We start from the raw sequence: 14,066 nt of genomic DNA on the forward strand, positions 1-14,066 counted from the left end.
AAATGTAAGAAATATTCTGCATTTTTCCTGTCTCTTTGTTTTCTCAATTTCTCCATATTTTCACATTACATTTTCACATAGCTCCCACTCACAACACAATATTTACTATATTTATCACATCTTATAGTGTAGTTATATTTTGATTTCATTTCAGTTAATTGTCAGAAAAAATCTGAAATTTCTGTTGCATCTCAGGATGTCAGCTGTTTCACATAAATACACAAATACAAAAATACAAAACAACAGTTAACCAAACAACAAAGCCATCCTACAAATGCTACAAATAACACAAGACATTATGACAAGTTGATGCAGTGCAAAAAAATATTTATTCCTATTACATTTCAATGAGTGATATCTCAAAGAACCTGAGCTGTATTTGGAGTTATGGAGGAAAATATCCAGCGAGGCTGAACTCTGTAATGATGAGGTTAATTTAATTTATGTAATTGTGGTCTTTGAGTTTGTTTGATTTAAATAAAAAATGGTTTCTCATCTCTTAGTTAATAAAATATCACACAAAATACACAAAGGATGTCTCTTGCACATTTGTGAGGAAGCACCAGACTGAGAGTTAACTACATCTTCCTTTTAATTCTGATCTGGCTGCTTCATCTGAGTCCCAGCAGGGAAGGGTTAACTCATCTCTGTGTGCTGCTTCCTGCACTGTCTCAGCCTCAGGTGTGTGTGTGTGTGTGTGTGTGTGTGTGTGTGTGTTTCAGGTTGCTGGTTGGCGCTCCCTTTGAATCCACAGGGAAGCAGCAGACTGGTGATGTGTTCAGGTGTCCTCTGGACACCAGAAGCTCTGCGAACTGCACCAGACTCAACCTGGGTGAGCAACATGTTGATACTTCACATGTTCATTAAAATCACAGCAGGTGACAGTAAACAAGTTGAAGTGTTACAAAGTATTTACAGTAAAACAGATGCTGGCAGCTGCGCACTGAAACATGACGGCATCGGTTCAAATCCCATTTCCAGTTTTCACGCTGTCTTTCTAAAGTAGCAACAGGCCTCCTACAGTGTAAAAATGTTCTGTTACAACTAAAAGTCCTGCAGTTTTCTTGTTCAACAACATGAATAGATAATAATTTTCTAATAATTTTTTAAACTTCTGCTGTTGGATTTATTTCAGGGTATGTGACACCTTTATCATTATTACTCATGTAAATCCAGACAGAGCAGATGCAGTTATTGTCTGTCCATGTGTCTCCGAACAAGCCTTTCCTGTGTGGAATGAAAAGCTGTCTGAGTCAGTAAAGGGAAGATTTAAACTAAATGCACCTGCTGTCTATGAACCCAGTGCTGTGATTACATTTTTCACTAAAATGACATGAAAGAAGTATCAGAAATTATTGTGACAAAATCTACTGAAGCTCCACTGTGTAAAGTTATGTGATGTGTTTGAAACAGGGAAACTTTCTCTGGACAACGTGTCTGAGAGAAAAGACAACATGAGGCTGGGAATGACGCTGACCTCCAACCCAAAAGACAACAGCTTTGTGGTGAGTCACATGACACACTGAGACTTTCTCTGTATCGGCTCAGCTTCATTTGAAATGACTGACACGGTGAAACCAAGTCCTTGTACTTCCTACTGTCATCTAAACCAGTGGTAGGCAACCTGAGGCTCTAGAGCCTCATGCAGCTCTTTCACCTGTCTCCAGTGGCTCCCTGTGGCTTTGACAAAAATTTGTATCATCATAGTAAACCTTAAGAACTTCTTACATGCTACAACTGTAAAAATGTGCAGCCTATGAACCACATAAGAAAAATGTTTTAACATTTCATCAACTAAAATGTGCGTCACACATCTCTGGCCTCTCAGCTTTTTCTCTTAATTTTGCCAAACCTCAGTAGCAGTAGCTCGCCTTCAGTCTCCCTAGCTAGGCTGGCTACGGTGTCCGATTCTGAAAAGCTCACTTATATTTTGTGGCTCCAGGTTTTTAAAAACTATTTAATATATATAACATATAACAAACGAGTCTTTTGATAGTAAAGGTTGCCGACCCCTGCTCTAAACTGTAGCTGGTGTGGTCATACTTTTATGGATACACGAGGTTTGCAGTGTTCATTTCACCTAATTAACAGATCTGACAAACAGAATAATCGGAAATTTAAAAAAATCTAAATGATTAAGAAGTCCCTTCAATTTTTGCAGGTTTTTTTGGAGGGATTATTGAAACCTAAAATGCCTGATTCACAGCAGTTTTTCTGTTGTGATGTTTTTAGGCAGTGAAACAGTTGCTTTTTTTCATATTTAATTAAAAATCAAAGGCAACTTGTTCCAGTGAGAACAAAACTGCACTGTTCTGAGTGCTCTCAGTAACCTTGTCCATGTGTTTCAGTCATTCTTCGAGTGTTTTTTGTGGTAGAAAATTGTCAATCGAGGACCACAACATTGCACACAGTGCAAAACAGTTTAGTCCCGCTTTTGTGCAAAAAATCAGGGAATTGCTTTGGTTTTTAGCAGTAATTTTGTTGGTGAATGTGACACAAATGTGTTGCCCATTTCTGCAATTTCACCACCAGAAACAATGAAGTGGGTGTGGTGACAGTATGATTGTTGGGAAACTATGGAGACTGGTCAAATTTACGGTAAAGTTGCGGTGATCAGACAAAATTACAAGATCGTGCAGGTTGCATTAGCTGTTGCCATGGTGACATCCTGGAGGATCTGACTTATTAACCCAAGTGTTGTTTTGTCCTGCTGTGTGTGAATGTGTCCTCAGACCTGTGGTCCACTCTGGTCTCATGAATGTGGAAGCTCCCTGTACAGCACAGGAATCTGCTCCAAAGTCAGCCGAAACTTCAAACTGTCCCACACCATCGCACCCGCCCTGCAGAGTAATCACTATGCATTTACCCATCCATCCATCCCTCTGTCTCTCCATCCGTCTGCCTGTCCTGTATCCATCCTGTTTGTTTTTATCCTGCAGGGTGTGAGACCCTCATGGACATTGTGATCGTTCTGGATGGTTCTAACTCCATCTACCCATGGTACGAGGTCCAGGACTTCCTCATCACCATCCTGCAGAAGTTCTACATCGGCCCAGGTCAGACGCAGGTCGGTTCATCACTGAATCTTAAAAAGTCTGGTGGGATTCAAAACTGTTCAGATAAGATTTGTCTCAAATTCTCAGGATGTTTCAATACCATGAATATAGAAGGTAAATAAATATGATATCATCCACCTCTGATATGATATTTCCCCTAACAGCCTACAGAGTCCTTGTTCATTGGTTCTTTTTAAATACATATATTCTGAATAAACTGTAGTTTTAGTGCCTCTTCATGCTCTGATTGCTGTGTCAGATGCTTTTCCTCTGATACATTCAGAGGGAATACTCTGAATTCTTTGGCAAGATGCTACAAAATGTCAAGATATTAAATATAACCACAAACTCTCAGCTACTGGCAGCGTTCAGCCCTGGTAGAATTTCCCTCACAACAGTTCACATGAAACCAGGGCTGTTACTGCTAATGAAAGACGAAGGTCATGTCTTTAATATTTTCACATCTCTTTCCATTTACAGCCCCTGACTTTCTGACCTCGTTAAAACCTGACCTCATGTGGAAGCATATACGTTTTGTCTCTCTGACTGTGGTCTTTGTTTCTGTGGTCTTCACAGACTACAGACAAAAACTGGCAGTTAAACAGTCATGGTCACAATGGTGGACCAACCTTGTGATCTTTAGAGCCACGCTGCCATACATGACAAAAAATACAAATTATTCTGTAAAAATTGGAGTTGGGGTTTCCAGAGGCAGTGAGTCTTGTCCAACCCAGTGACCGGAAAAAAATGTTGGCATTGTGTGTTTCTGCAAACCACAGATATGTTGCTTTTGAACAATTTTTACGTATAATACCAACATTTTAATGTGACGTAGTTCTGATTGCATGTATATAAGCTGAGTTTCTGAAGTAGAGGGGATGGTGGATGATGGATGGTGTGACACCTAGGCAAGACAGCTTTCACCGTCTCAGACCAACAAACAACAAAAGCTGGTATTTTTAACATGCTGTCTGGACATTTCCAGCCGTGCTCATTGCGACAAAAGTGGGTATTTTAAGCCAAAACATGATCTTTTCCTCACCATAACCAAGTGGATTTTGTGCCTAAACCTAACCAAAAGTTAACCACAGCATTGTCACAGCATTTATTCTGGTGATTGAGCCGGCCTCGTCACAATACGGCGAAACACTCCCTGTAGATTACTGACAAATATCTGCCAGGCCTAGTTGACTCCGTATCTTCTTCAGGCTTAAAACTTCATGTTTATGAGCTGGATTTAAGGGTGCTTTCACACCCGCCCTGTTTGGTTCGCTTGCCCCCTCAGTGCGGTTCGTTTGGGCAGGTGTGAACACAGCAATCACACTCAGCTGTGCACCAAAACAACCGGACAGAGACCTTCTTGAAGAGGTGGTCTTGGTCCGGTTACAAACGAACTCTGGTGCGGTTGGTTTGTGGTGAGGACGTGTTCCGACCTGGATGTGAACCAGCTGCAGTCACATGACACATTGTTTGGGTTAAACATGAGCATGTTACAGTCCTGGAGGATTATTAATGTGCACCTCCTCCTGTACTGCCTTAATATGCACATTCAGCACATCCAATGCATCAAAACATTGTTTTCTAGTTGGAGCCGCGCCTCGTTTTCAAACTGTATGGTTTGACTAAAATGAACAATGACAGCAATATAGTCCACGATGAGCAGCGCTAAAATCAACCTGCGTAGTTGTCCCTCCATTGTGACATTAGAAAGTGTCACATTTATCTTGCAAGTGTACTCTTCTTCAACGTTTGCTTTACTTCCTGGATTTTTCCCACGTGGAAATTCTGACCAATCAAGAGCAGCTTTCTCACACAAGACATTTGATCTGGTCCGCTTGTAAATGCTGCCGTGAGAACATGAACCAACTCTAGGCAATTATACAACTTTGGAACAACATGAGTCCCTGATTCAGACCAAAGGAGACGACTCTACGTCTGGAAGAAGCCTTTGTGTCAAGTTATGTTCCAGCATGCAACTGAGAACTGGGAAACCTGCAAAAGTATTGGGGACAATGGGTGATGTTCATCTTGTCCAGACGAGAAATTATCTGCTGCAGTTGAGTTGCCACCAGTAGCAGACTGGTTTTACTGGGAGCTGACCTGCAGGCTAACAGAGGACTCTGATCAGGTGTTAAGTTAGTTAGGTCAGTAGTTCTCAACGAGGGGTCCACAGACCCTGAAGGTTTCTTGAGGGAGTTCCAGGGGGTCCCCAAAAAATGGTGAATATTTCATTTTCACTATTTAGAAGTGAGCCCAGTGTGAGTAAGAAAGTCATGAGTGGCTGCTCTGATCAAAGGTTTCACTTCCTCCACAGTTATCTTCTTATCTACAGCTGACAACAATAGACTTCTGGTGTAACCACTGAGCTAGATGTTGCAGCAGTGAAGTGGTGATGCCTTCAGGTACAGTGTTCAGGTGTGGACTAAGCTGTGTTTTGGCTGCAGGTGGGTGTGGTTCAGTACGGCTCAACGGTGGTCCACGAGTTCGGTTTGGGTGAGTACCAGACGGTAGACGAGGTGGTGGAGGCCGCCAGAGGCATCGACCAGCGGGGTGGCGAGGAGACGAGGACGGCACTGGGCATCAACGTGGCGCGGTAGGACACCTTATGAATGATAAAGTCACTGTACCTTACAGCAACATACCAGGTTCAGTGATGCTTTACTTTTCTTTGCTGTGCAGGTCAGAGGCGTTCAATCGCGGCGGTCGTCCTGGTGCTAAGAAGGTGATGATTGTGATCACAGATGGAGAATCTCATGACAGTCCACAGCTAGTGCAGGCCGTCGCAGACAGCGAGAAAGACAACATCACCATGTACGCCATCGCTGTGAGTCCGTCCCTCTCTACCTTTAAACCCAGAATACCCTGCTGACTTCCTGTCTGAATTCCTCTCTGACTTCCTGTCAGGTTTCTGTTCCAGAGAACTTCCTTCCTTCTTCTTCCTTACCATTTGTCTCTGAGCACCTGCACCAAAACCACTTTGTTGTGTTCTGTCTCTGGACTTCAAAGACTCTGTGTCTCATACAGGTTCTGGGTTATTACAACCGTCGGGGAATCAACCCTGAAGCCTTTCTGAAGGAAATCAAGTTCATAGCGAGTGACCCAGATGAGAAGCACTTCTTCAACGTGTCAGATGAGTCAGCACTGAAGGACATCGTGGACGCGCTGGGAGAGAGGATTTTCTCTCTGGAAGGTCAGCTGAGCCTCAGCCTGTTAAGTCTTCTGAAATCTGAAGCTGCATCTTGTGATTGTACAAAAACTTATCAGGTTTTTAAGTCTAAAGAGTCACCACTGTAACATGAGTTATATTGTCAATGGATCAAATGTATAATGTACTGTGGGCCTTTTGGCATTTTTCAGCTCATTATTTTGTTTTTTTAGGACCAACAACTTTGGCTCTGTCTTTAGCCCACTCATCTTCAGGCAGTAGCATCAGCAAACAAGCTTTGATACTTTGCCACTGTACACCTGCTCAGCAGCAAACAGTGGATAGAGATAGTTAAAGACGAGATGGTGAACGCAGTGGAGCATTTAGCAGCTAAAGATCAGCAGTTGATGGAGACCAAAAATAGAGCTAACAGAGAGAGAATATTGGACTGACATTCATCAAGTGACACAAACGCAAAGACTTGTGATGAATCATCATGTTCTCTCACTCCGACCTCATCACATATCGACATTTGGTCATGGACTTTCCACGTCCAGATACGACATGAAAGGTACACTGGGTGCGTTGGTTGTTGACGTTCTGGGACAACTTGTCAAGTTCTGCCTGTTACATGCATTGTCTTCTTTCAAAATACACTTCCCTTTTCACAGGAAGTTTACCGATTACATACAGTCTCTTTCAAAATTAACGCACTACGTTAGTAAAACATCACAAATTGACTTTATTGGCCTTCAATGCATGTGGCCAGGCTTAAGAAAAAAGAACAGGGTCTGGCTTTACAGTCAAACACTGCTCACCTGGGTGAAGGTCGGTGTTTGTTGGACCCATCCACCACCCCTCCTGCCCACCCTATTTGGACCTTTGTCGCCTTAACTTTTGTTCGTGTCTCGCTGTGTTTCCCGCTGATGCCGCTGCGCACCATTCAACTATACCGGCAACCAGCTACGTATCATGCCAACGTTAAAGGATGGCTTTTTCATCAGTGTCTGACGTCAAAAGTCACCTATCAAGCGTCAGATTTCGATGACTTTGGAGTGAGACTGGGTTGGTTCACCATATGGACTTTATGATGTGACAATATGTTATGTTACCAAAAAATGTATTTATGAAGATTTATGAAATTAGTTCTCAGACTCAGTCCACTTTCTTGCCACCTGCTGAATCCAGTATTTGCTACTTTATTTGACTGATCATCATTTGCCTTTCTACACACTCCACTTTTTTCATATTTTCTCCTCCATGTTAAGTTATGTAGGGACAAGCTGCTTATGTGAACGTTTATACTGCAAGTGGCTGCTTTCACATCCATATGGCTCAGCTGTAGGATGCACAAACCAAAAGAGAAAACTAACGGCTGCAGAGAGCTGTGATGTGGCCTGTTGATTCTCAGTAGGATCAGCACCACTGGCACTATGTGGAATACTTGTAAGAGCTTTAATAAAGGAATGCTTCACCTCCTAAATGATCACTTGTATTTCAATTACTCACCTCATGTTACCTCAAATTCATGAAGAGAACTTTTTCTGTCATGCCTCCACAGTGAACGAAACCAAAAGAAGCAAATTGATTCTTCATGAACTGAAGTAAATGGGGACCAGATTCAACAACAGCTAGACTATATCAAAACATCCGTTTACAAACTCTCACACATGTGCAGTGTAATCAAAGTCTCATTTATCCAGTCATATGCTCAGTACATCATCAACACGTGCATTTTCACTAAAACCTTCATGTTTGAACTCTACTTAACTGAATGCATGCGCAGAGTTCAAACACATGCACTTGCACAGGTGTGCTGCTCAAGAGACTGTTTATGCAGAAGTGTTTTAGTGACAATGCATGTGTTTTGGAAGTACTGAGCATACGACTGGATAAATGAGAATTGTTTTATACTGCATGAGTTGTGTGAGAGTTTGTAAACGGATGTTTTGATATAGTTTAGCTGCTGTTAAACGCGACCCCTGCTTACTCAAATTCATCAAGAAATTTTGGGATCTCTGAATTTGCCATTTATTAATTCTTTGTTCACAATGGAGGCATGCGAGACAAAAAGTTTTCTTCACAAAGTCTGCACAACACGTGGTGAGTAACTGATGTACAGATGGTCATTTTGTGGGTGACGTATTCGTTTGAAATGTGAAAGTAACAGGATGATGTTGTGTGTTGTTTCTGTTTTGCAGGAACCAGCAGTCAGGGTCGAGGGTTTGGTCTGCAGATGGCTCAGGCTGGTTTCTCCTCACATTTAGTCAAAGTGAGTAGCTCACATTCACATTTATGGTCTTATACAGAGCTCTGTTAGTTCAGTTTACACTCCTGTAATCGGAATTTTACAGATTCTTGTGTGTTGGTGTTAGTGAAGCGCTGGTGACTCAAACTTTCTCACTCAACATTATTTTGGATTTGACTCTTAAGTTTCTCTGTGTGCAGATTTTAAGTCTGCAGATTAGTTGTTTTCTTTTGTTGTTTTTTTTACATCTGTCCATACTGGATGAAGAACTGTTATAATTTCCCTCAAATCACTGCTGAATAACATCCTGATCTATACTTTAATTTGTAGAAATTAGGGATTTGGCAGGAGTTTCAGCTCGATGTAACAGTCACAGAGTTTCCTCCAGTTTTCTCCAGTAAAGCAAATCATGATCCAATATAAACAAGAGACAACAGGAGCAGAGTTAATTCTGATTCCAACAGAAACAGAAGATCAAACTCTTAAATGTTGGGATCAGTATCATCCTCAAACATTAAGTGCTGGTTTGGTTCTGGTGCTGACAGAAGTCTGAAGCTGCAGAATAAGAAGCTTCGAGAAATATTTCTGTTGTTTCTCGTCCAGGGAAAAATCATACTCCACTTAATTCCAACGTCAGGGAGTGAAAATGGTGTCGTGGAAAGTTTCTATGTGTAACACAGAGCAGATGGTTCTCCTGAACGTAAAGCTGCCAACTGAACACACACACACACACACACACACACATTCATTAATAATGATGCACACCATCGCATACACAGACAAATATGCAGAGTGTTTCCTGCTCACTGGGATTAAAAGGTAAGTATGTGAGATCAGGTGGAAGTCAGACTGATGTGGAAAACAGACGACACAATCATCTCTGACCGAGTCATCGTCCTCCTCTCCCTCCTACACGATTACAACAACAGCCTTTTGACATTTACCAGTGAATATGCAGATCCAGAGTCGGTCCGGTGCAGACAGGATGCTTTGTGGCGCTGCTGTCGCCAAGGATACGCTCATTCACTGTGGTCCTTGACTGACTCAGTGGCCCGTAGAGACGATGACTCAACGCTATAATAACTTTCATATCTGGACTTTCACAAGCGCCAGAGTTCATCTGAGCGTGTGAGTGACTGCACACACGTGTTGCGAGGGCTTTGAGGACGATACTGAAGCTGCTGATGAAATGCAGAAATGATCTTTTTTTGAACAAAAGTGCAGATAAAATTAGCAGAACTTTTACTGCGTTCTCCTCCCCCACCCTCAGTCATGAGGTGCAGACGGAGACTCAAGGTTCTACAGTATCAAACTGAGACCTGAACCAGGCTCTGAAGCAGTATGCTCAGAAGCTGAAGAGTATAAGCGAAACTAACCAGTTGTTGGTTGTAGCTTTATATTTAGAGAGGTATCAGTCTACTCATCAACTGTCAGAAAGAAAACAATTAAATAAACTTCCCAAAATGTCGACTTGTTCCTTTCAGATCTATCCTGCCTGAGCTCGGCTCATAATGCCAAATAAAAATCGAAACTCTCAAAACATTACACTGGTGTTATTGTCCTCAAAGAGAAAAAGTGTCATCTGATAATATAAAGTAAACTAACCAGTTAAAACTTTGACTTTTTAACCCCAGTGATTTGATACTTCAGTTGGACTTGAGTTTCTTGGCTTGTGAGACTGGCTCTCCTGCTCAGTGGCAGAATATTCAGCCAGCAGGTCACACTGAACGTGTGCAGTGATAAATCCACTCAGCCTCTGAGGCTGTTGGTTGCAAAGTTCAGATTCAATACTTCACTGCTGAGGCTTTCAATCAGGGGACTTTTATTTTATGTCTACTGACTTGTTTATGATCTGAGATTCAAAGAACACTGACTTTGGCCTTGAATGTCAAGTTTTGGATCTGCGTCATGGTGTACGACGCTCCAGCTGAACACTTAATTTGATTTATAATTCAGTGTTAGTTTTTACTTTGAGTATATCAGCTGAACTGGATGCTGTGTTTCAAGACTGTTTTGGTGACAACAATAGTACAGCCAGAATATTTGCATTTAAAAAACATTTTTACAGTCTGCAAATCATGTTTATGTTTTGAATTTGTGTTTTGGCCTGTTGTGCCACCCACCGCCGTCTANCAGTATTTTGAATTTGAGTGCAGTAACCGTTTTGGCCACATTCTTACATACAGCGCCTTTAAGGTCTCTAATCAAGTACAGATATGAGGTACTCTTACTTTACTTGAGTATTCTCATTTAATGCCACTTTATACTGCAGAAATAAATACCTTTTTTTGTGGATTTGGATGACAAAACTGTCATTTATCTTGAGCTAAGCAAACCATTTAAAACATATGTGATTATCTGGAAATTAATTGTCTCAAAGCCAGGGATGCAACAGTATAAGACTTTATCACAGATCTGCTGTGAAAAAGCACTCACAATAAGTTAATTGTGGTGAATTGTATTACTGGGATAATCCTGAATATCGTGCCCAGCAGCATCGAAAGAGTCCGCTGCCAACAATATAAGAGAACACTTAATGGTCACAGTCTAACATCAAATCAGTTAAACTTGAGGGATATCAATTTGTCCATTTAGGAAGCACCAGTGATTGTGAATCAGTTTCAGCTGTGTTGGTGCAAATCAAAGTGACAACAGGTGCAACGGAGAGGCAAAAGCAAGACAACCCCCAAAAAGGGAATGGTTTTACATGTGGTGTCCACAGACAGTTGCTCTCTCCTTATCCTTCCTGACTGATTCTTCTCTAGTTTGGTCTTCTGCTAGTGTCCTTGTCACTACTGGTAGCATGAGGCGGCACCTGCAGCCCAATCAGGTTGCACAGGTCCATACGTGTGGTAGCAAGAAGGTTTGCTGTGTCTCCCAGCACAGTCTCAAGAGCATGGAGGAGATACCAGGAGACAAGCCGTTACACGAGGAGAGCTGGACAGGGCCGTAGAAGAGCATCAACCCAGCAGCAGGACCAGTATCTGCTCCTTTGTGTGAGGAGGAACCGGAGGAGCACTGCCAGAGCCCTACAAAATGACCTCCAGCAGGCGACTGGTGTGCATGTTTCTGACCACACTGTCAGAAACAGACTCCATGAGGGTGGCATGAGGGCCCGACGTCCTCTAGTGGGACCTGTGCTCACAGCCCAGCACCGTGCAGCTTGATTGGCATTCACCAGAATTGGCAGGTCCACCATTGGCGCCCTGTTCTCTTCACAGATGAGAGCAGGTTCATACTGAGCACATGTGACAAGCGTGAAAGAGTCTGGAGATTCCGTGGTGAACGTTCTGCTGCCTGTAACATCATCCAGCATGACTGGTTTGGCGGTGGGTCAGTAATGGTCTTGGGAGGCATGTCCTTGGAGGGTTGCACAGACCTCCATGTCAGAGCCAATGGTACCCTGACTGCTGTGAGGTACCAGGATGAAACACTTTCAATTTTCTGCATAATCAGTGCTTCTAGTTTTGATACATAAACTTAATTTTTGCTGTTAATACTTTTACGTTTGAAGGCAGAGATTGCACTTGTAATAAAGTGTTTTCACACTCTGGTACTTTTACTTAAGTTAAGGGTCTGTGTACTTTCTTCATCACTGTCCTCAGGCTTCTGTGTTTTTGGGCCCTGATGACCCACATTCACAAACGGACAAATAACATGATAAATATACTGATACAGCCTTTCAAGGCTTTATAACAAAACTTTAGTGCCACAACAGATCAATAGTCACCTCAGAGGGTTTGTGATGCCTTAAAAAATTAAGCTCAGCTCTCAGATGGTAAAATCACTCAGGAACTGTGTAGCTGGAACCTTTCTGCATCCTGTTACTGGAGCTGCATGATGGGAAAAACATCTCCGGTCGGCATATGTGAGAACAGAAGCACCGAAACATCCCAACTTGGAATCACATTGTGCAGAAGTGGGTCAATGACTCTACTGATGGAGTCATTCAACACTTCCAGGTTTTACTGGGATGTCATCCTGTTGTCCTGGCTGTGTTACAGTGTCTCCATTAAAATCTACATTTTCCCTTCAGGATGGTATTCTGCTCGGGGCGGTGGGAGCCTACGACTGGAACGGTGCTGTGCTGAAAGAGACTAAACATGGGAAAGTTGTTCCACCAAAGTTCTCCTATAAGGACGAGTTTCCAGACGAGCTGAAGAACCATGGAGCCTATCTGGGTAATGAATAAGAATACATTTGGTTGCAGATGATGAATGTTCTGATCAGTTTTTATGAGACACAGTTCACTCCATCACTATCCTTAGTCTGTGCTACCTGGGAAACAAGAGGGAAAAGAACAAAAGAGTAAAAGGTCTTGACTCTAGTTGGTTCGTTTTTGTGTCTTCTCTGGCCTCAGGTTACTCGGTGGGTTCGCTCATTTCATCTCGCGGCTCTCAGCTCTACGTGTCCGGAGCTCCGAGGTTTAACCACACCGGGAAGGTCATCGTGTTCACCCTGAAGAACACTGGAAACCTGACCATCCTGCAGGCCCTGCTGGGAGAACAGGTCACACACACATGCACACACACACACACACATAGAAGCATGTAGATATTACATATGCAACATATGGTTGTTTCCATGATGAGCCCAGCTGTTCCCTGTGGCTGTTATTGATGCTTGTTGTACAACTGATCTGAAACTGCTGTTTGCACAGAGCTACACAATACAGGGTACAGTATATATGATGTTGCTGTTGTTTTCTTTTCTAACATTTTTGTTTTCTTCTTTTCCAGATTGGCTCATATTTTGGCAGCGAGTTGTTATCAATGGACGTAGACAATGACGGACATACGGACATACTGCTAGTGGCAGCGCCCATGTTCTGCAGTCAAGGCTGGGAGAGAGGGAAGGTCTACATCTACACTGTCACGCCACAGGTACATATTCACAGGTATACTATATGTAATGATGTAAGGTTGACCCAAACTATTTGGAGGCTCTGAGCAGCTAAACAAAGGTACAACAACTTGTACTGGACACTTCAGGGAGCATGAAAACACACACACTAAACTAAACACTCTCTGTCCAGACATCATTGTTCCTGCAGGGGGCGCTGGAGGTCTCTGACCGCTCTCAGAACTCCCGGTTGGGATCAGCGATGGCCCAGATACCCGACATGAACGGGGACGGGTTCAAGGAGCTGGTGGTGGGAGCACCACTGGAGGACGACCACCAGGGGGCGGTGTACGTATATTATGGCCAGGACAAAACCATCCAACGCCAGTACAGACAGGTAACAGATCCTGAACCAGTTCAGACAATACATGGAACCTGAACAGGAGACATACGTAACTTCTGTGTTCATTCTGTCTCTGCAGCGTCTGTCTGCAGCCGGTTTCTCTGCTGGTCTTAAGTATTTCGGTCAAAGTCTTCATGGTGTTCTGGATGTCAATGCAGACGGGCTTGTCGACCTCGCAGTGGGAGCACTGGGAGCTGCAGTCATTGTCTGGTCAGAGCATCACACACACACACACACACACGCTAGCAAACGTGTTTTGTAGCCATGCTTTGTTGAGATATTTCAGTCTTGACCAAAGTGATGGCTCCACCACTTTGTTCTTGACTGAAGTATCTCGACAACTACGAGATGGATTTCCATTTAAAGTTTTAT

The 14,066-nt window shown here is 42.9% G+C and overlaps 1 protein-coding gene across 1 annotated transcript in view; it reads left to right on the forward strand.

Annotated features, from left to right (window-relative positions):
- Nucleotides 1–1,425: 1,425 nt before the first annotated feature.
- itga11b (integrin, alpha 11b) overlaps nt 1,426–14,066 on the forward strand; it is a 33,378-nt gene continuing 20,737 nt past the window's right edge. Inside the window, exons 1-12 of the mRNA XM_050073808.1 lie at nt 1,426–1,505; nt 2,733–2,847; nt 2,940–3,067; nt 5,501–5,649; nt 5,736–5,880; nt 6,081–6,270; nt 8,424–8,473; nt 12,486–12,630; nt 12,810–12,958; nt 13,189–13,332; nt 13,503–13,688; nt 13,774–13,904. Coding sequence (XP_049929765.1) covers nt 1,455–1,505; nt 2,733–2,847; nt 2,940–3,067; nt 5,501–5,649; nt 5,736–5,880; nt 6,081–6,270; nt 8,424–8,473; nt 12,486–12,630; nt 12,810–12,958; nt 13,189–13,332; nt 13,503–13,688; nt 13,774–13,904 — 1,583 coding nt within the window. The 5' untranslated portion in view covers nt 1,426–1,454. The remainder of the gene's footprint in view (nt 1,506–2,732; nt 2,848–2,939; nt 3,068–5,500; nt 5,650–5,735; nt 5,881–6,080; nt 6,271–8,423; nt 8,474–12,485; nt 12,631–12,809; nt 12,959–13,188; nt 13,333–13,502; nt 13,689–13,773; nt 13,905–14,066) is intronic.

The sequence above is a fragment of the Epinephelus moara genome, chromosome 20 (genome assembly GCF_006386435.1).
Source record: "Epinephelus moara isolate mb chromosome 20, YSFRI_EMoa_1.0, whole genome shotgun sequence".
In the NCBI taxonomy this organism is placed as follows: Eukaryota; Metazoa; Chordata; class Actinopteri; order Perciformes; family Serranidae; genus Epinephelus; species Epinephelus moara.